This window comes from Alligator mississippiensis, chromosome 1 (assembly GCF_030867095.1).
Source record: "Alligator mississippiensis isolate rAllMis1 chromosome 1, rAllMis1, whole genome shotgun sequence".
Taxonomy (NCBI): Eukaryota; Metazoa; Chordata; order Crocodylia; family Alligatoridae; genus Alligator; species Alligator mississippiensis.
Genome location: NC_081824.1, coordinates 434,178,647 through 434,201,047, shown reverse-complemented (window position 1 = coordinate 434,201,047; position 22,401 = coordinate 434,178,647). Strand labels below are relative to the sequence as shown.

General features: G+C 43.8%; 1 protein-coding gene across 10 annotated transcripts in view; it reads left to right on the top strand.

Moving 5' to 3' along the window:
- The window catches only part of ZMYM2 (zinc finger MYM-type containing 2), a 160,583-nt gene extending 140,604 nt beyond the window's left edge, over positions 1-19,979 (top strand). For all 10 annotated transcript variants that reach the window (XM_019481976.2, XM_059720653.1, XM_019481977.2 and 7 more), the window contains 4 exons: positions 13,116-13,230; positions 14,235-14,486; positions 14,889-15,009; positions 19,140-19,979. In XM_019481976.2, the coding sequence (XP_019337521.2) occupies positions 13,116-13,230; positions 14,235-14,486; positions 14,889-15,009; positions 19,140-19,332 (681 nt within the window). In that variant the 3' untranslated portion in view covers positions 19,333-19,979. The remainder of the gene's footprint in view (positions 1-13,115; positions 13,231-14,234; positions 14,487-14,888; positions 15,010-19,139) is intronic.
- The last annotated feature ends 2,422 nt before the right edge of the window (positions 19,980-22,401 follow it).

Below are 22,401 nucleotides of genomic sequence, written 5' to 3'. Positions count from 1 at the left end.
CTAAACCAAATGGGGCAGCTGATAACCGACACCCAGGAAAAAGCCAATCTCCTTAACGATTACTTTGCATTGGTCTTCCATTAGCTCAAGGGGATTACCCCACCTGACAAGATGTGGGATCATCAGAAAAAGGGCAACCATTTGCCCTTCATTGGCATGGTTCTTGTGAGAGAACACCTTGAGAGGCTGGCCATCTACAAATCAGCTGGCCCGGATGGAATGCACCTAAGAGTACTAAAGGAACTGGTTTACATAATAGCGTGGCCAGTGGCAAGGATATTCAAGAACTCATGGTGCTCGAGCAAGGTAACTGAAGATTGGAAGAGGGCCATTGTGGTTCCTATCTTCAAGAAGGGGAGGAAGGAAGATCCACGGAACTACATGCCAATCATTTTGCCCTTAGTCCCTGGAAAGATTTTGGAAAAAATCATCAAGGAAACCATTAACAGGCTAAAAGAAGCCAACACAGCTTTGTTGCAGGTAGGTCTTGCCTGACCAATCTCATTTCCTTCTATGACCAGGTAACACATCACCTGGACAAAGGAGAAGAGGTTGACATCATATAGTTGGACTTCAAGAAAGCCCTTGACCTGGTATCCCATGATATCCTCATGGTAAAATTGGGGAACTGCGGCCTCGACAACCTTATGGTCCGATGGCTGAAGAATTGGCTCTGTGGATGGACCCAAAGAATGATAGTAGATGGAACCCAATCAACATGGCGCATGGTGACCAGTGATGTCCCCACAAGGCTCCATTCTTGGACCTGTACTTTTCAATGTATTTATAAATGATCTGGACTCTGATGTCAGAAGCAGGCTGGCTAAGTCCGTTGTTGACACCAAACTATGGGGAAATGTGGTCACCCTAGAGGATAAGCTGGCAATCCAGTCCGACCTTGACAGGCTTGCAGGGTGGGCAGATCAGAACCTGATGGCATTCAACACAGAGAAACGCAAGGTGCTCTACCTCGGAAGAAAAAATACCACATTGCACTTATAGGCTTGGCAGTGCTATGCTCGCTAGCACCATGACTGAAAGAGACTTGGGGGTCATGATTGACCAGAAGATGAACACAAGCCAGCAATTCGATGCCGCAGCTGGCAAAGCAAACAAAACTCTGGCTTGCATCTACTAGGGCTGTGCAAAATTTCTGCAGCTGTTTTGTTTCAGAGGTGTTTCGGCCTGTTGCGCCCAAAACACCGAATTTGAAACAAAACAGAAGGCTCAGAAACAGCTTTGAAATGAAACCATCCAAAACGTTTTAGAATGTTTCAGAGGTGGGCTTGCGGGGAAACAAACTCAGAAGAGGGTGGGATAGAGAGGTGGGGAAGGATTGCTCTGATATTGACATCTGTAATTGGCCAGTGTCTGCAATCTGTCCCTGAGGTCCCTTCCAATCCCAGTGCTCTGGGGGCTGACAGTGAAACAGCATATAAGGCTCTGTATGAAGCCGTTCTCTGCCTTTTGTGAGCTGTCTGTCTGGAAGCAACAGCATGTGAAAGGTACTGACTGGCTGTAGTGGCTGGGTTCCTAGTAGTCAATCTGTTGCTAGTCTCTCTTCTTGGAAAGGATTGGATACACCTTTCCAATATATTACCGATAGAAGATATATTGCACATAGAAGATGTATTATACACACACATGCACATATTTTCCAACACAGCAAACATTATGAAGCGTGCTGGAAAGGTGCCAGTTCTTCTGGCAGGGGAGCGAGAGCGGGTAGAGGGAGAGCTGCAAGTCGTCCTTCCCCCCCTTCCCCCACACAAACTTAGACGCACTCTCTTCCTTAGCAGCCATGAGGCTTCTGCTGCTAGTGGCAGCAAGGAGGTGGGAGCAGTGTCTGCACCTGCCCTACCTCCACTAACACCAGCAAAATAATAACTTCTAGCACCACCAGCATGACAGTCTCCTCCACCCCAATTTCAGTTCCCAGCCTGAGCCTTCCAGTGCCAGAGGAGCTGGATCTGGAACCAGGGGAGCTCAGTGCCATAACCAGAGAAGTTCTGGGGAAGGAGGGGGAATCTGAGTTTCTGCTCCACACCCTCCAAAGTTCCCCTAGAGCCAGGTCTCCTTCTCTGAAAAGCACCTTGGAGGAGGTTGAGGTTGTGGAGGCAAGTGGCTCAGCTGAGTCAGCTCCTCCTGTCGTTGTGCCTCTGCTTGCTGAGGAGGAGGAGAAGGCAGGATTTGCACCCGCACCCCAGAAGCGAGGGGGTAGTGTAGTGTGGGATAATTTTGAGGTGGCAGATGATCCCACATATTCTATCTGCCTGCACTACCAGTGCAAGACCAGCCAGGGCAAAGACAAGAAACACTTCAGCACCATGGGGATGCTAATGCATACTAGGAGGTACTACCCCATTGCCCTTGCTCCCCCTCAGCCTGGCACCAGTGAGACCGTGTCTCAAGGGAAGTCCTCCTCTCGCTCCAAAGCCTCCGTCCCCCAGAAGCAGAGTCAGGCCAGCCTGGACCAGTGGGGGAAAGGCAGAGAGAAAGCAGGATGCGTTCCCAAGGCAAGTGAAGTCACCCAGAGCACTGGGGAGATGCTTGCTCTGAATGGCCAGTCCTTCTCCTTAGTTGAATGGCCAGGGTTCAGGTGGCTCATGGCACTTGTGGCCCCATCATACTGCATCCCCGCATGTACCACCTTTAACAGGACAGTGGTGTCCTCCCTGTATGAGGCATGCAGGGAGTACTTGAGGAAGGAGCTCTGCAGGGCGTGTCTGCAGGTGGCCGTACACTTCACCTCAGACATCTGGAGCAGCTGGGGTGGAAATCATGCCTACCTCTTCCTCACAAGGCACTGGTGTGACCAGTCAGGCCTTTGGTGGGCTCTCCTTCAAGCTGAGGTGCTGGATGAGTCCCACACAGCAATGGTGATCATGGGGAGCATGAATCACTTGGTGCAGGGGTGGCTTGTTGGGCAGGGCAAGTTTACTCATGGGTTCATGGTCCCCGACTGTGGGGCCAATATGGTCAAGGCAGTCCATGATGCAACTTTTGTTGGCATCTGCTGTGGCACACAAGTTCCACCTTATAGTCAGGGACACCTCGGAGGCGGACAGGCCTGCTGGTGAGGGCGCTGTTACAACCAGCCAGCTCATTTAAAAATACAGGAAGGTGGCAGGCTACTTCCACCGGAGTATCAAGGAGAGCAAGATGCTGCAGGATAAACAAACAGAGCTGAACATCCCACAGCACAAAATCATGCAGGATGTGGAGACTCGGTGGAACTCCACATACCCCCTGAACAGAGCTGAGTGGGATACCATCTCCCAGATCTTGGTGGTCCTCAAGCCCTTCCTTGAGGCCACGGAGAGCTTCAGCGCTGCCAATGCCCTCCTTAGCCAGGTGGTCCCCATAGTGAGAGAGCTTCAGAACCAAATGGAGAAGTTCCAGGGGATCGATGTTCCTGGCTGGGGCAAGCCAGTGTCACCAGAGGTGCAGGCACTGGTGAAGTGGCTGAAGGAGAGTATCAAGAAATGGCTGAATCTGTTGCAGTCCAGTATGGTCCATGTGCTGGCGGCGATGTGCAACCCGAGGGTGAAGGGGAAGTGTCCTATGTTGAATGAGTGCCTTGTGTATTCACACAATTCTGGCAAATGTACTTTGGCTAATCAGCAAAACCCTGGATCACTGGATGGAGGTGCTGGTGAACAGAGTCAGGGAGGCAGAAAGGCAGAGACGGGGGAACCACTGTCTTGTGTCAGCACTCCATCCACTAGCTACTATCCTCCACCACAGGTGCTGTCAATGTGGGCCAAGGGCATGGCTTCCATGTTGGGGTCCGGAGGCACCAGATCCTACCATCAGGCATGTAGCGCCAAGGCCTCAGTGGCTACCTATCTTGCCAAGGATGTGGAAGCACTGCTGTGCGACTCCATGGTTGCCTGGGAACACCTGTCCTGTCCAGCGACAACTGTTTCAAATGAGAGGGTTTTCAGCATTGCTGGGGATGTTGTGACACCTCACCACACCTCCTTGGATCCTGGTTTGGTGGAGCAGCTGGTGTTCCTCAAGGTGAACCTCCCTCTGTTGGGGTTCCCCAAGCTCCACATGCAGACAGAGTGAGTGACACCCTCCTCACTCCATCCACACCTATTTCCTTTTGATGAAGTGAAGTTCATAGGCTCATCTATGAAAAGTGATTTGCAAATTCCCTTTAATGAGCAGGCCTGAAAAATTGCAGAGAGCGTGGCTTTCTTGTGAGAAATGTGCCCCTACAGGTAGTTGGGTATTCTTGTCTGTGATAGATTTCTGGTGTCCATTCATTCTGGCGCGCAGTTGTTGCTTGATGTCTCCTCTGTATTTTCCATCAGGGCATTTGGTGCACTGGATGAAATATATAATGTTTCTGGAGGTGCAACTGTAAGATCCAGGAGTGGTGATGGTTCTGTAGTGAGGTGTAGTAATTGTGAGGGTACTGGAGATATGTTGGCAGGTTTTGCATTTCTTGTCATGGTATGGTCATCCATTTAGTGTGTTTTGGGCTGTAGGAAGTTTGCTTCTGGTGATGAGATTAGTGAGGTTCTGTGCTTGTTTGAATTTACAAACCACTTTTCACAGACGAGCCTATGAACTTCACTTCATCAACCTCCTGGATACAGAAACTCATGGACTCAATGTAGACATTGGATTTATGACACACTATAACCTGCCTGACATCTGACTCCCCAGGTACCTCTCCACTGTTACATTCTCCACACCCCCCTTTACATACCCCACCTCATCCCCTGACACCTCAGTTTACATTTTCACTGACTGGCTTTCATGCCTGCATTGCATGTCACCCTCTGGCTTCTTTACTATTCCTTCCATCCAGGAAGAGCACACGCCAACTTCAGATGCTTCCTCAGCAATATGAAGGGTTTTTAAACCCAAAAGCTTGCTAGGATATATTTCTCCAACTATTCAGTTGGTCTAATAAAAGATATCAGAGGTACCCTCGACTGGTCCGTGCTGTGGCCAGGACCCAAAGTGGGGGTGGTCAAACGGGCAGGGGCCCACTGTGAGGAATGCCCAGAGCAAGAGTCTTGGGATTCCAACTGGCCTGAAGGTGGGGACAGGGCCTAAAGGGATGTCAGAGGTCCCAGAGAGGGGACCACAGCTGGAGGGGTGAAGGGATGCAATGTGCGAGGCCTGGGCCACAGTGTTGGGGAGGTATGGAGCTGCGGAATGGATGTCACCCCAAGACACCTAAATGGGCAGCCTCTGGCCTGGGAAATATCTGAATTAATTTTCCATCAAGGCATGGCAGGAAAAAGAGGGGTGGGCTTTTGGCCCAGAAACAAGTAGGTGGGTGGAGATGTAACTGGCACCTGGAAGGCCCCCTGTTTACAGGCAGGCGCATGCGCGCGTGCACACACACACACACATACACACGTTTTGCTTTAAATAGTTTGAAGTGCAGTTTCACAGAAACCCTTGCACCTATCTCCTTGAAACCTGGCAGGCTTCATGGCCTCAGAAGGGACTACCGTCCGTGCAATTTTTAGCTGAATCAGGCAAGAAATGTCAACATTATAGGCATTTTAGTGATTCTCCATTATAGCCTATGGTCGAATCACCGAAACAGATTTGGCCGAATCGAAACAGGACAGTGATCCGAAACACCAAAATGAATCACTGTCCCTCCGAAACAACCAAATCTGAAACTGAAATGAAACGTAGCCGTTTCACACAGCCCTAGCCTAGCATCTACCGATGCATCTCAAGCAAGACCCAGGAAGTCATCTTCCCACTTGACTCACCTTTGGTGAGGCCACAGCTGGAATACTGTATCCAATTCTGGGTTCCCCAATTCAGAAAGGATGTGCAGAACTGTGAGAGGGTCCAAAGGAGAGCCACACGCATAATTAGAGGACAAGAGAGCAAGCCTGAGTATAAGCTAAGAGCCATGGGACTCTTCAGCCTGGAAAAACATAGGCTCAGGGGTTTCTTGGTGACAGCCTGTAAGTACATAAGGGATGTGCATCAGGAACTGGGAGAACATCTGTTCACCAGGGCATCCCAAGGGAAGACAAGGGCCAGTGGTCACAAACTCCTGGAAAACCATTTTAGGCTGGACATAAGGAAAAACTTCTTTGCTATCCAAGTCCCTAGGACCTGGAATAGACTCCCACCAGAGGTTGTGCAAGCACCTACTTTGGACACTTTTAAGAAACATTTGGATGCTTATCCTGCTGTGATCATTTGACCCCAAATGACTTCCTGCCCCTTGGGTAGGGGGCTGGACCAGATGATCTTGCAAGGTCCCTTCTAGCCCTAATGTCTATGAAATCTATGACCTGGTTTTGATGGTTCTCTTCAAAATGCTACAATTTGTGTTGCGTGAGTTGTTTGTTTTCCATCCAAGTTCTCCTCCAAGATTTGGATGTTGTCTGATGAAAACCAAACAAAATGACTGGGAACAAGATTCTTTTGGATAACAACTTCATTTTCCCAAAATTCCTTTAAGTTTTTCTCAGCAATGGTGGTTTTAATGCCACAAACTGTGTCATATAGTATGTTGTATCCAGCAGCATGGAAAATTTGTACCAGCTTCTTAGATCTAGTTGTGTGATGCACCAGTACGCCTAACCCAACATGTTTTGGCATTAGGTTTTTGCCTATTGATATCAGGTAAACCAAATCCTGACATATATTCAGTACATCTCTGTATAGATTCTTATCTTCCACATGACTTTCAACATCTATGTTATTGTTATCATCTTTCAAAATCAAGCAGATCAGTATCTAAGAGTCTTATCAGGAACACATTTTTGGGCTTGCTCTTCATTAAAATTGCTGTATCCCTTTGTGCTGGCTATAACTTTCAAATCTGCTTTAATCTCATGAGCAGCATAGTACAAGTTTCAAACTCTTCTTTGAACTGCAGCTTCCTCATCATTTATATGAGAAATTACAACTACTTGTATGGCTGTACTAATTATCACAGCTCAAAAGATGATTGTATTTCTTTAGCATTTTTTCCATGCTGAAACTGAATGGCTGTCTTGTAGTAAGTCTGAACATTCTTGCATCATTAGCTTCAGTGTGGTCAGAGGATATACACCACCTTCATTTTCTACTAAATTGCAATATTTTTCCAGTATATCTTTCAGAATGTATACATTTTTCTGTGCAAAACCAACATCTAGGTCATCAGTTACTTGATGCCATGCTTTTGCTTCAAGAGAGAGAAGAATTTTTTATTTGCAATCTCCTTTTGCGAATGGGAATAAGAGACTTGTTGCTTCCTGTCGCAGGGCACCTCGGTGCCCCTGCTCCTAGAAAGGAGAAACTGCCAGGGAGTGAGTGAGTGCCCCCTGGCCTGACATAACGAGCCCAGCTGAGGGTTGCTCAGGTAATGAGCGCAGCTGCAGGTTGCCAGAGCAACCAAGCGGAGCCAGCTGTCTGTAGGGGGCAGGGCCTGGCCCTTATAAAGCCCAGGGCTGAAGCCAGGCTGGCAGTTCTCTGCCAGCAGCCGGAGAGGCAGGAGCTCCCTCAGCCGAGATATGGGGAGAAGCCTGAGGGGCAAGTACAGCTCATGATAGCCCTGAGAGGATTGGGCGCTATGGTTTAGCCAGGGGGCTTTATGTTTGTGTTACAGCCAGGAGGCTTGTGTTTGTTTGGCTCTGTTATTACACCCAGAGGCTTGGGTGAGGCTGTAGGGGTTGGAGGAGGCCTCAATCACAGGGACCCCAGAGAGTGTGGGGTGCCCTAGCGCCAAGAGGGCGCATTATTTTCATAGTGCCAGGGAAGGCGCAGCTCGCACGCTGGTGCGTGAGCAACTGGCGGCAAGGAGCGTGGCCAGTGGGTCGCGGGCGCAACCGGTAGGTTGCAGACGGGGGACCGAGACCCCGGATTGCGTGCGGGGTACATAGACCCCAGCCCCAGGGCGGGGCAATTACTGAGGAGCCCGAGACGGGCATAACGAGCCCGGCCGCAGGCTAGTGCGGCAACACCCCTCAGACCGAGGCAGGGCGCTGCGGTTGCCCCCGAGAAGACAGGGAGTAGCAGCGCGGTGAGCCGGGGTCAGAGAGGGTATCCGTGCGGTTGGCCAGGGAAGGGCCGAGGCCCGCTAGGGAGTCCCAGAGTGGACGAGAGTCCCAGTGAGAGGCTGGGTGTGAGAGAGAGAGCCCAGAGTGGGCTACACTGTAGAGGAGGCCCGGGAAGCGGGTGTACAGACCTAACAACGTCTATTACATCTGCGAGGCTTGGGGCATGGTATTAGGGGCTGGTAGGAGCCACGCATAGCCCGTAAGGCTGGGGTGCTTGAGTAGCACCCATCGTACGGGGCGACCCACGAGGGGTCCAGGAGCTTACGTGCCCAAGGAAACACAAGGCAGTCTCCCTATTACATATTCCAGCAAGATGTGGCAGGCGAGAATGGAGGGTGCCCTCGGGCCGAAGTAGTGTGGTGAGAGGGCCTCAAGGAGATCACGGCCCTCCGCGAGGACCCCGCCCTGACACTTCCATTGTTCCTTCCACCTGCATTCAGGATGATAGCATGCCTCAGCAGCTCTTAGATCTTTGACACCAATTCACAATGCAAACACTTTATTTTTATCTGCCAGCTTGTGTATTGCATTGGCTGTTTCAAATGACAACACTTGGCTCATTCTCTTACTAGAATATTTCTGGCAGAATATGCACTTCCTCCAGTGAACTGCTGGAGTAGATGATCTGCTTGATGTCCTAGTGCTTTCTTCACTTTATGTTGTTGATAGGGTTTTCCTTTCATCGTCTACCTTGTGTGACTTTCTTAACCATTTCAATATGACCTTTGTATGTAAAAGAACTGTAACAACCTCGACCTGGTACTGGCTACTGGGGATGACCTAGTCGGCGACCTAGTGATCAATGGGAAGCTGGGTGACAGCGACCACGAGCTGATCACCTTCACCATCCGCCAAAAAGCTGGCAAGTCAGTCAGCAACACGGAAGTCCTTGACTTCAGGAAAGCTGACTTTGACAAGCTCAGGAGGCTTGTCAGTGAGGCCCTAAGGGACCATGACCACAGGGAGAGGGGAGTTCAAGAAGAGTGGTTGCTCCTCAAGGGAGCGATCCTCAATGCACAAACTAAGTCTATTCCATCTTGGAGGAAAGGCAGCAAGAGGGCACAGCAGCCCCCCTGGCTCTCCAGGGACCTAGCAGACCTCCTGAGGCTAAAAAGAAAGGCCTACAAAGGATGGAGGATGGGCGCCTCCTCCAAGGAGGATTATTCTGCACTGGTCCGGTCCTGTAGGGAGCATACCAGGAAAGCCAAGGCTGCAACTGAACTCCAACTAGCTTTGAGCATCAAGGACAATAAAAAGTCCTTTTTCAGATATGTGGGGAGCTGGAGGAAAAGCAGGGGCAACATTGGACCCCTGCTGAACCAGATGGGGCAACTGACAACTGACGCCCAGGAAAAAGCCAACCTATTAAATAGGTACTTTGCGTTGGTCTTTCATCAGTCCCATGGGACGCCCATGCCCGCTACGGGACAGGGAAGTCCGGGTGAGGGTGATCCCCTGCCCTCCTCACTGACTTCTTGAAGGAACATCTTGAGAAGCTGGATACCTTCAAGTCAGCCAGCCCTGACAATCTTCACCCCAGGGTACTCAAGGAGCTGGCGAGCATCATAGCCCAGCCTCTAGCACGGATCTTTGAAAACTCTTGGCGCTCTGGTGTAGTGCCTGAAGACTGGAAGAAGGCCAATGTGGTGCCTATCTTCAAGAAAGGGAGGAAAGTGGATCCAGCTAACTATAGGCCCATTAGCCTGACTTCTATCCCAGGGAAGATCTTAGAAAAGTTTATTAAAGAGGCTATCCTTAATGGACTAGCCGACGCCAACATCTTAAGAGATAGCCAGCACGGGTTTGTTGCGGGTAGGTCTTGCTTGACCAATCTCACTTCCTTCTACGACCAGGTGACCTATCACCTGGACAAGGGAGAAGAGATTGATGTCATATATCTTGACTTCAAAAAAGCCTTCGATCTGGTGTCCCATGATCACCTCCTGGTGAAACTGGCCAATTGTCGCCTTGGGTCCACCACGATCCACTGGCCGGAAAATTGGCTCCGGGGTCGGACCCAGAGGGTAGTAATTGATGGAAGTCACTCATCATGGTGTCCTGTGACCAGTGGGGTCCCCCAAGGCTCTGTCCTTGGACCCATACTGTTCAACATCTTCATTAATGATGTGGACACTGGAGTCGGAAGCGGACTGGCCAAGTTCGCCAATGACACCAAACTTTGGGGCAAAGCATCCACACCAGAAGACAGGCGGGTGATCCAGGCTGACCTGGACAGGCTCAGCAAGTGGGTGGACAAGAATCTGATGATGTTCAATGCCGATAAATGCAAGGTTCTCCACCTTGGGAAAAAAAACCCGCAGCATCCTTATAGGCTCAGCAGTGCTATGTTGGCTAGGACTATGGAAGAAAGAGACTTGGGGGTCATCATTGACCACAAGATGAACATGAGCCTGCAATGCGATGCTGCGGCTAGTAAAGTGACCAAAACGCTGGCTTGCATCCATAGATGCTTCTCAAGCAAATCCCGGGACATCATTCTCCCCCTGTACTTGGCTTTAGTGAGACCGCAGCTGGAGTACTGCGTCCAGTTTTGGGCTCCACAATTCAAAAAGGATGTGGAGAAGCTTGAGAGAGTCCAGAGAAGAGCCACGCGCATGATCAGAGGTCAGGGAAGCAGACCCTACGATGACAGGCTGAGAGCCCTGGGGCTCTTTAGCCTGGAAAAGCGCAGGCTCAGGGGTGATCTGATGGCCACCTACAAGTTTATCAGGGGTGACCACCAGTATCTGGGGGAACGTTTGTTCACCAGAGTGCCCCAAGGGATGACGAGGTCGAATGGTCACAAACTACTACAAGATCGTTTCAGCCTGGACATAAGGAAGAATTTCTTTACTGTCCGAGCCCCCAAGGTCTGGAACAGCCGGCCACCGGAGGTGGTTCAAGCGCCTATATTGAACACCTTCAAGAGCCAACTGGATGCTTATCTTGGTGGGATCCTATGACCCCAGCTGACTTCTTGCCCTTTGGGCAGGGGGCTGGACTCAAATATCTTCCGAGGTCCCTTCCAGCCCTAATGTCTATGAAATCTATGAAACAAGAACGGTGGTAAATGAGGCTTTTGGAACGTTGCAGCACAGGATCAACATAACGTGATACTCTGTCGAGAATATTGCCATAAGTGTCAAAGTCAGCAAGTGTCCTATTTTGAATGAGTGCCTCGTGCATTCACACAATTCTGGCAAATGTACTTTGGCTAATTGTTGACTACAAGCCTACTTCAAGACATAAATGCATCTTGTAGATTCCAAGTTGCATCTCCTGCGTTTTGCTGGACTCAGTGATGCTATCTCCTCCATTGTAACTTTTGCTTAAGGGCAAGTCTCTTATCAACAGTCTCCATCAGAGGTTTTCATGTTGAAGTAATCTGAAACAGAACAGAGTAGATGTAGCAATTTTGCAAATCTTTGACTATCTAATGGTGAAGAAAACTGTAAATTTGTGGCAGCTATTTTGAAATTCGATATGGCTACCACAATGGAAATGTTATAATTGATCTGCTTGGTTCATACAATGCTGGTTTCATCATTGGAATTAATTTTCTAGTGGGAGCTGAAAGATTGGGGCATGAAATACGAATTCATGGGAACCATCTTGGATTCCATTACGGTGGCTACTTGCACTACGTGCCAGATTGGCAACATGATTTTTCTCACACAGGTAGACCTTCTCTATTTGAAACACACTGCTGCCACTTACGGCAGTGAGTTGCCTACGGGGTGACACCTTCACCCTTCTTTTTTTACCCTACTATTCTGGAGATTAGCAGGAATAAAAAAGATAATAATGAGCTATACGGTCAATTGACTTTTCAGCTTTGCCTGAATAGAAATGTGGCTTTCCCTGCTGGGCATTTTGTTTTAAACTTTCAGTGAATCAAGGTGGGGCAGTACAATTGCAACCACAACCCTGACACCTCCACCCTCATCTGCTCCTCTATCAATTGGATGCAGTGGGAGTTCAGATAAAGCAGCAAAGTTTTATTTCACAGATTAGTTGTTAAAATGTTGGCTAGTACAAACAGGGTTTTTCCGGTTGTGGCAGAAGAATGCGGAGTTTCTCCTTTAAAGGAGAAAAACACAGATTATCTCCTGAGAAGTGTATTAAGTTTGAGAAGGCTTAAGTCTCACTGAGAAGTGTATTAATTCATTTTTCTTTACTATGTATCTAAGTGCAAAGATAAGGTAGTCAAGATATGCTGAACTTCTGCTTAACCCAAATGAGTGCTGTGTTTAATGTTATTTCAAGGATGTGTACAAAAATAGATGCCATTTCCAGAAGTGAGCCCATGTTTTTCTGTCTATCACTTTTATTGTATTCACTAGCAACAGGCTTGTTCTCACTAAGATAATATTGAAGTGGAAGTTTTAAGAAGCCAATACTCCATTTCTTAGAAATGTCTCCAGAGAGGGTAATACTAGTAAAGTCCTCAGAATAAATTCTTGGTAAAAGTTCAAAAGAGCAACCACTTCTGTCTGTAAGGTCAAAAGGTTTAAGATAATCAGACATTAGACTGTAGAATATGCGGTGCCTTGCACAGTCTACACTTTTCTTGTAGTGCTGCATATCCTTACCATTTTAAATATTTCTTTCTCTGCTCTTTAAGCAAAAGGTGATTCTACAACGTATCTTATATCTGTCAATTTGACAAACAGCATGGCTTTGCCATATTAAATATTTTTCCACTTGAAGATCTAACTGTAAACAAAAAAGTAATATTGGTATCCTTGCTAAATAGTTCGGTAATTTTCTAAATCTAAACTCCAATGTCCAGCTAATTGATTTCTAATTGATATTTTTTCTCTGATAAATTCTGCTTTTATACAGTGTGTATGATGTCATGTGAGTTTAAACATGTAGTGTATATTAGTTGGTTGTTGGAAAGGGTTGTTTCTTTGGTCATTGGAATATTCTGTTGTTGCTTTGGTCGTTGGGATATTGTGTTTACGTAGTGCTGCAAATATTCTTAAAGAAGAAATGCAAACTTATATGCAAGTACCGTTAATTTTTCCAGTGCATTAACGTTTTTTGCTGTCTCTCTCTTGTTTCTAGTATTTGTGTGGAAGCAATCGCAAAGACAACATATTTATTGATCCAAGCTACCAGACTTTTGAACAGGAATTAAATAAAATCCTTAGAAGCTGGCAACCAAGCATACTTCCAGATGGTATTTTTCTTTCTTGTCATGTATATTCATCTTCTTTACAATTCTGTGCTCTTCAGCTTATGTGTGTGCATGCACGCACACACACACACACACACACACACACACACACACACACATTTCAGAAAGTAAAGTCAATTTTGAAACAAAACCATTCTGCGTGCAATGAGTGAAAAACAATACTGCAGTGGGGAACACTGATATTGTCAAATGCACTCATCATTTATGACTAGAGGAGTGATGTGGTCCAGTAAATGATTGTTGTGCACTAAAATGGTTTTATTTCAAAATGGCAGTTACTCTGTCTGAAATACATGCACACAAGCATGTTGCATGTTATGGTTGACAAAAGTAAAAAAGAAGGGGGAAAAAAAGCTCAAACAAGCGTGATTAGACTATAGTTTGTCTTGGAATCTTTCAAATCCGCCTCCTGGAAGTGGGAAGGAGAGGTACACTTCCCTCTGCTCCCCGTGTTTGAATTTCTTAAGTTTGCTACACCCTTTTAGGTAGCTAGTGCTGCTCTAGCTGAACCCTTTACCTAAAATTAATTAGGAGTTCTCTCTTGATGAGGCATCTATTAATAGGAGGAAAAGTTGAAGATCAACTGGGGCCCTTCACATATGCCAAAAGAACCCAAAGCCATGAGTACTTGATGGAAAGAAAAACAAGATTGTCACTTACTTATTCTGGGATTGTCTCTTACATAATGACATCTGTTATGATGTAGTCATACTTTAATGTTCCTATTGAGATAATATATCAGGAACATTCTTATACAAGTAGCATACTTGCAGAATTTCCCGCTGGTTTTCTTCCTGAACAAGTGGGTTTTCACGTCTCTAGGAGACTTCTTAAGGATATTTTTCTAAGCACCTCCCATATTGAATATTGAGTATTTCCTTTGATTTTGTATTTGTTGGAAACTATTGATTCTTTTAGTTGTGGGCAGTTTGTAGGTTGGTCCATCATTGTATTTTCACTAATTATTTTTTTTTTAATTTTTGAAGGGTCAATATTCTCTCGAGTTGAAGAAGATTATCTTTGGAGGATAAAACAGCTAGGATCACACTCTCCAGTTGCTCTTCTGAATACGCTGTTCTACTTTAACACTAAATATTTTGGCCTGAAAACAGTGGAGCAACACTTAAGACTTTCCTTTGGCACGGTTTTTAGACAGTGGAAAAAAAATCCCCTAACAATGGAAAGCAAAGCTTGTCTTCGATATCAAGTATCTTCCCTGTGTGGAGCTGATAGTGAAGGTACTATGACAGTTCCAAAAAAAAGTGTTGCAGGGGCATCCAAATTTCCCTCAGTTGAGAGAGACTTTGGCACCTTGCCAGGATCCTCAGGTCTGCACTTAATTTGCATAAAGTAGAGCAATTTGCAGCTACTGGATCTTTAATATGAATGTGTGGTCTGTAGAGACTACAAGGTCCTTACTTTAAATGCCTCATTTTGAGCCAGGTCAAATGTTGGGACCTTATTGTAGCTATGAGTTACACTTGCATTTTAGAGGCGTATGTGGCTGTGGTATACCACTTGACAGGACTTTGCGGGTTTGCACTTTGTTCACCCAATTCTCTGGTGTTAAATGTGAACATGAAAATTTCAGTACACAGTGATTCAGTTTAGGCTTAGATGGGTTTTTTCCTTCTTTAAAGATAAAATTACTACTGGAAAAAGGAAACATGAAGATGATGAACCAGTATTTGAACAAGTTGAAAACGCATCAAATCCAGCTAGATGTCCTGTGAAAATGTTTGAGTGCTATCTATCTAAAAGGTAAGTGGTTTATGGAAAAGTAAAGACCTGTTTTTTGGAACTGAACTGGTACAAAGAGAGAATATGATGATGCAATGTGAAATAATGCTTAAGCAAAGTAAGGGAATTCAAGGCTTCAGAAAAGTGCCAGAGGGAAAGCTGTCAAATCTGAAATTCCCCTCTCCATGGAACACGTGTAATTATGCTCGGCAAGATTCAGTTTTATTGATAAGCATCAGTAAATGGCAATTTCAATGTGTACAGACCAATGGAAAAAGATTTCCATTAATAGTAAATGAAATATGTAGAAAGGATACTGTAACAGGGAACCTTTACCCCTTTACTGGACAGTGGAGAAAGAGTCAGAGGGGTTAAGAAGAAAACAATGTGTAGTCTAATGACTCATCAATTTAGCAATAAGCTGCTTATTCACAAGAGGTGCAGGAAGCAGGCTGGAGGGCGATAACAGGCTTCTTAAACCCCTACCCAAAGAGTGGGGGAAGAGTATTGGAGGCTCCAGCCTGGTGGCAGCAAAGTCCTGCCTGGGCCTGGCCTGCTAAGTCCATGGGGAGGGAAGGGGGACACCAAGGGTGACCACCCATGTTCCCAGTTCTGGGAGTGTCACTGTCCTCTTTTGGTCCAGCTCTTTCCTGATGAATAAACATAATGATTTAAAGCAGGATTGATTATGGATACTTACTTTTTATATTTTGACAAGTGATTTTATAGAGCTTTTAACAGTATATTGTCATTACTAAATGGTCAGTCCCCCACATCCCTAATTTTGTGCAATCTTGAAATAAATGGATAAAAAAATCTAAATAAATGCTTTAAAATAAAAATTGAATTCTGCCAAGCCTATGTGTAATGCATGTGTTAGAAGTAACAGTACTAACTTCTGCTACTCCAGTAATATGATTCAATATAAAACTGGCAACTCCATCTAGGGGTGGGAGTGTGTGATTCAGTTTTCAGATCTTTTGAATCTGGAGCATCTCTGCTGTAATCTCCCAACCTGGTTCTGATATTGATGGCATGCCTTTTGTTATATACATTTTCACTAAGAATTTGACTGGCACAATGGTCTGATTTCACATAGTTCTCCAGAAACTCATTTGATAGCAACAATTTCAGTCACTATCAATATCTGAACTTGGATTGGTAATGGAGCTTCACATATCTAGTATCTAGTGGTTCTCTTTGTTTTTAGACTAAAATTAAAAAAAATGGCAAGTAAAAGGAAATAAAAAGTGATATAAATAGGATGAGATTCAGAGAGAAGGCACTGCTCATGTGCATGGTGTTTGGAAAGACCCACTTTCTCTTTTTATTACAGAAGAAAGTATTATAACTTTTTACTGTGGCAATCAGGGGTGCCTATACATGTGACAATTTTCACCATTTTAAAGTGTTCTAAAGCATAGTTTTTCAACCTGTGGTACGTGTACCCCTGGGGGTATGCAAGACACAGGCAGGGGGTACACAGATACCCCAACACTCTCTTTCTCTCTCCCTCTTTTCCTCTCAAAATTATGGCAAAACATTTGGTGCAATTTAATAATTTGGTGTGCCACACTTTGCGTTGCACTGAGTTCAGCCCTCCTAGCTTTGGCCAACATCACCTCTAGCCCAGGTACATACTTAAGTTGTGCACGCCTGGTGTAAAAGGTTGCAACCCGACCCACACCAGATCAGACGTTTGTCATAGCACGGCCTTATATACACAGCCCTTCTTCCAACACATGTCACACATTAGTCTGTAGATATAAAACCCCCTGGAAAATTGAGTGTTCGGGTACTTCTGAAAATTTTAATAAGTTAGGGGGTACTTGCTACTTAAAAGATTAAGAAACACTGTTCTAAAGCAATCACTTAATACACGTGGGTGACTTTAGAATGTATTTAAAATGGTGAAGTCTCCCGAATTAAAGTACCTTTGCAGCAGTAGGACATTGACTATATCCGTGTTCCTGTTCCCTTGCTTTCCTGTAGCAGATTCAGGTATTCCTGGTGCTTTTAGGCAACGTACCTTGTAGTTGTGGGACAGGGCTGATTGTGTAGTTTTAGGAATAGATTATACAAGCACTTTTATGAGATGGTTTAGACAGGACGGCTCCTGCCTTGAGCAGGGGGTTGGCCTAGATCAGTTGGACCCAACATTTCTGGCAGGCAGGCCACAAATTAGGCCTACACCCTCCCTGAGTGCCACTCGGATCCCCTTCCTCTGCCTAATCTACTGTTCTGCTTCCTTTCCTGCGTTCCCTGCCCAATCTGCTTCTTGGCTTCCTGCCCTATCTGCCATTGTATTTCTTGTCTTCTCCCTGATCTGCTGTGCTACTTGTGGCATGCATGCCGCAGGCAGGCCACCCCTGCAGTAGGTGATCTTTTGAGGTCCCTATCAGCTTTACTTTTCTATGATTTGTAATTTCCTGCTAAGCTACATACATCTGAAACTTGGGGCTGCTGTGGCTCAGATGCAGTGTGTAAGCCACTGGAGAAGGTTCTGAAAACAAAGTTACCCTTTCAGTTTACAGATGATTGTCAGCAAACCAGCTTTCACTACTATATTCCCCCTCACCCTGAAATTAAATCAGGAGCCAATAGCACCAATAGCCAATACTTCAATCTTTTGGTTTGCAGTATTTAGGTTTTTTGGTTTGCTTTCTAAAAACGTACACTTGTAAACTGTAGGTGTTGGCCAACAGTTCTCACTCAGCCATAGGAATGAACTGTTCTTCCTGTCTGCAGGTCAGGTTGGGATTTGACTCATTAAATTTGTTTTTTTGAAACATAAGGGCCTCCACTTCAAAAGTTGAGAGAAAAGGTTTATATAAAATATTTTTAAGTGTTGGAGATTTTAACATTTTGACTCTATGAAGGACGTCTGTCATAAGATACTGGTCCTTCACTTAATTTTAAATAGGACTACTTTAGAAGCATTTACATTTTTAACAGGAAATAGTGCTTTGTGCTCCCTCTGCGTTAACTACACACCTGGGCAAGAGTTAGTGTCAGTGATCTTAGTGTGATGGCAAACATATTTGGCATAGGGAAGAGTAATTAAGTATATGAAAACAGGCAGTTTGCACTAATAGGGCAGTGCAAGAGAAATAGGCAAAGACAATTGTCCATTTCTAAGTGATAGGATTGGGGAAATAGTCATTTTTCACTATTGTAAAAGTATCCCAAAATTATTATTTGAATCATGTCTAGCCAAACAATGTGAACTTGAAACCTACTGCATAAGCCCTCATTAAATCAGAAAAAGGCCCCAAATTTAGAAATTACTGTATAACATTATGGCTTAGAATGGTTATAGCTAATTTATTCAAACTCACCCTTGTAAATTGCAGGTGCTTGCATAATAGAACTTTCCATTAAATTGTTGGGTGCATGTTAATGATCAAAGGAGCTTTTTTATCTAAGAATTACAGGACTGGCCCTCTTAAATGCTGGAGATTTTGACTAGGGTGCACTGAAGGGGATCCAAGGAAGAGGGCCCTGCTCCCCAGCTACAGAGGGAAGTAAAAACCCCCCACACTCCTGGCTGATCTGACATTGGAGTAAAACTTCTTCTGGACCCCAAATGCGATAGTTGCTCTGATCCTGAGCCGTGGGACAGCACCCTCTAGCCAGGGACCTCTGGGTTTTAGCTCTGGTAGGAGCATCAGTGCACCCTAGTCAAAATCTCCAGCCTTGGCTGCAGTTAATATCCAGCGCTGAGGAACGTGAAAAGAAACTCTGATACCTGTAGCCATCTCATGGAAGAAAAAAGAGATGCAAATAGAGAACCTGAAGATAACTGAGAAAAGGCCTGTGCCAGGCAGCCCTTAGAGTGAAATTGGAGGGAAGAGTTATTTTAGGGTATTTTTACTTTATTTATACTTCCTTGCATACTTTAAAAAATAGTGTGGTATTTCATTTATAGAGAAATACTAGACTTTAGAAGACCTGCAGCCTGCTATAGTTGGGCTGTATTTTCATACTACACTTTAACCCTCTACGCTTTTCTACAAAACGACACTTTTCCCGCTTTAACCCCCAGCTCCTAATATGCACTGGAGCTGGGTATGCACGGGATGTTGAAAATGGAAGAATGTAGTGAGTTGTTGTGTGAAACTTAACTCTTCTAACTTTTTTTTTTTTTTAAGCCCACAGAATCTTAATCAGAGAATGGACGTGTTCTATTTGCAACCAGATTGCTCCGTCTCCTCAGATAGTCCTGTCTGGTACAGTTCCACTTCACTGGACCGCAACACTTTGGAAAATATGCTCGTACGGGTTCTTTTAGTAAAAGATATTTATGATAAAGACAATTATGAACTGGATGAAGACATAGATTAAAAAAAACCTTCCAAAACAGTCAAGGAAAAAAAAACAGCATTAGATATAGTCATGCTGCTAGACCTTTATTATGGAAAACATTTCAAGTTTACCCTTTGTTTTATGAATTTTATAGCAGTGTACCCTGACCTGGGTATTACCATGTAAATAATCTGTGAGTGAAAGTTGCCATTATTCTACGTAGTGGTTTTAGGATACTTAACGAACACATTCAGATTAATTTTTTATTATTTATTTGATTAGGTATGTTTGTAACTTTTTACATTGCAAAATATGAATGAGAATGTGCCATGTGTAGCTTTTTTTCTTGTAGTAAGAAACATCCATATTGCACAGCTCTACTGTTGCAAGCTTCCTTGAAAGGGAGCTTTTTACTGGGTTCTTAAACCAGATGGTTGTGTATGGGTAGCACTACTAAAGTTTAGAACTTGCTGTGTCTTTCAGAATTTTTAAATAAATTGTAAACTAATAGGTTTTTTACTTTTTAGTTACTAAAGCCTTATAAGGTTCTGTAGAGAGACTCCATCTTATGTACCAAAAATAGACAAAAGAGAATGCTGTCAATATTGGTGTACTGTAATGTGACTCTATACTGGTGAAAACAACTTTTTTGTTGCCCTTATTAAAACGTTAGTGTCCTTTCCTTATTTGTGACTCTCTCAATTGCCCCTACAAATAAAATATATATTAAAAATGAGTATAAGCTTAAAGCATGTGATCATCTAGACATTTATTTTGTAAAAATGTCTGATGGCAATGCTATAATTCTTTTCCATATTTATTTTACCCAACCATAAAAGCTGGTACCTCATATTAGTGCAAGTCTGTCCTTCATAACCTTAGTAAAAGGTATGTTAATGCAGTATTACGTCAAGTAATACAGTATACTAAATTCTTAACTTCTGTTAGTCCTTGCTTTTCTGTACTTTAAATACAGTTTATACTTGATTATGGATTGGAAGAATAATGCCTCCATTAAAAAGCCATAAGATACATGAAGTTACAGAAAGTCAGAAGATAATTTAAAAAAGAAAAACTTTTATTTGTTCAACATTTTTTTCAGTGGGGTCATTTTATGTAGGTGAATCTCATTTCCAGATGTATGTGTTTAGCTGCTAAAGGTTTGTTTATTCCCTGACCTTGTTTGACTCATGCAGGCAGTATGGTCGTTAATTCAGTGTATATCCTGTTGTACTCAAGACATCATAGCACAACATTCTTCCATAAAGAAGTCTTCAGCGTGGCATTCATAATGAGTTTAAGTATCTAACAGTAGGAATCAACTCTTAATAAGTGGGGGAACTTTTTATATGCGTTACCAGCGTAGGATTAATTTCTGGCGAAGATTGCTTGACTGTTTTCTTATTTTTCTTAGTATAGAGGAATGCACATTTAGATTCAAATTTCTACATACAGAAGTAAAGCTACAAGTGATTTGTTTTGGTAAGGAAGTTTATTTAAATTTCTGCTTCTCTGTTTTGTCCATAAATATGGATTAGCCTCAGATATACCACAGATTCAGTGCCAGATTGGCTATGTACATTTTTCATTTTTCCTTTATGCCCCAAAATAATGCAGTTATATTATTGCCTGCAAAATGAAGTAATGTTTCACAGAGTAGTCTGTATTATTGGCCATCTTTAATTCTCTCTTTGTTTTCAGAACTTGAGGGCTACTAGAGCTCATAAAAACTTTATTCTTTTTTTTTCCATAAAAAGCTAAAACATTAAGTAGTATGTGGGTTTTCATACAACAGCCATATGTAATGTCCCTGAGATAGACAGGTTATTGGACTGTGAGAATTCTTGAAGATTATTTTATTATTTCAGTATTTCTGACTTGAGCACTAATGTGTTGCAGTACAACTAATGTTTAAGTACATGATTAACCTTAAGGATGAGAGTAAGTTCCACTTAGTTCCGTACAACTCAGAGGAGACAATTTTCCTGCCTAAAGATAGTCAGGTGTTTTAAGTATAGTATTAAACTTCAACACATGCTCTAAGTGTTTCCTGAATTGGCAGTTTCGTATTGCTATTTATGAAGAGTACTTAAGCACACATGTAAGCCCATCCCTAATTAGGACCGCATTTACCTGCACGGACTAAGTAAAGCTTTAAATGTTTTTCTGAATCAGACTTTAACCGTAGTGTTCTCAAAATCAAGATTACAGCTATCCCTTGGTTTTAATATGGCATGCTGGATGCTGACTTCATTTTTCTCTCTAATTAGGAAGTGATGGATGCACTCTGAAATATATTAGAAATCACAGTATGACTCAAATCATTCACATTCTCTTCCCCAGTTTCTCCATTTCCCTTTAAAAACAATCCCAAGTTAGCTTTAAAATAAGTTTTAAAGTCTAGATCCAAGTTTTGGTAATATAAATATGGCTGGTGAGAAAATAACTGTTATTCCAGAAGATGGGGCTATTCCATCATTAGCAATAATGTTTTTCAAGTGTTTAGTGTGTTTTAGATGAAACATTGTTAACTGATGAGATGCAGTAAAGTACATGAGATGCACTAAAGTACAATGTATATATGGTATTTCTAAATTTTAATGATGATGCAAAATGCAATAAAAGGCCTTAGTTCTGGAAAAAAAATAAATGCAATTTTGTAATAACTAGGAGTTCAGGGCAAATATTTTTTTTCTTCTTAAAGCTTGTTTCTAGTTTAATTCTTAAATGTGCCAAGACATTACTTGAAGAACTATTTTATAGGAAAATGTATTGCTGCCTTGTGTTATAAAGGGCTTTTAGGTTAAGGATGCATATTAGTAATAATCTGCCTCACCTGAAGCCCCCACCTTGTGAATAGTTAGAGGGAAATGTGAAGAGGTATTTTGGCTGTGTTAGGCATTAACGTTAACTGAAACAGCTCATATTACAAATGTAGCTTGGGATCTGGCTTCCTGTATGGTCTGTCTGTTTTGACCCTGCAGAGACTGCTGGTAATATATTCTGGCCAAAATGCAACTATTCTGTCACTTCCCTTAATCTCTCAATGCATTCTGAGTAATTTCTGCCTAGAGAAGTCTAAAAACTTTTATTTTGAATAAAGGAGGG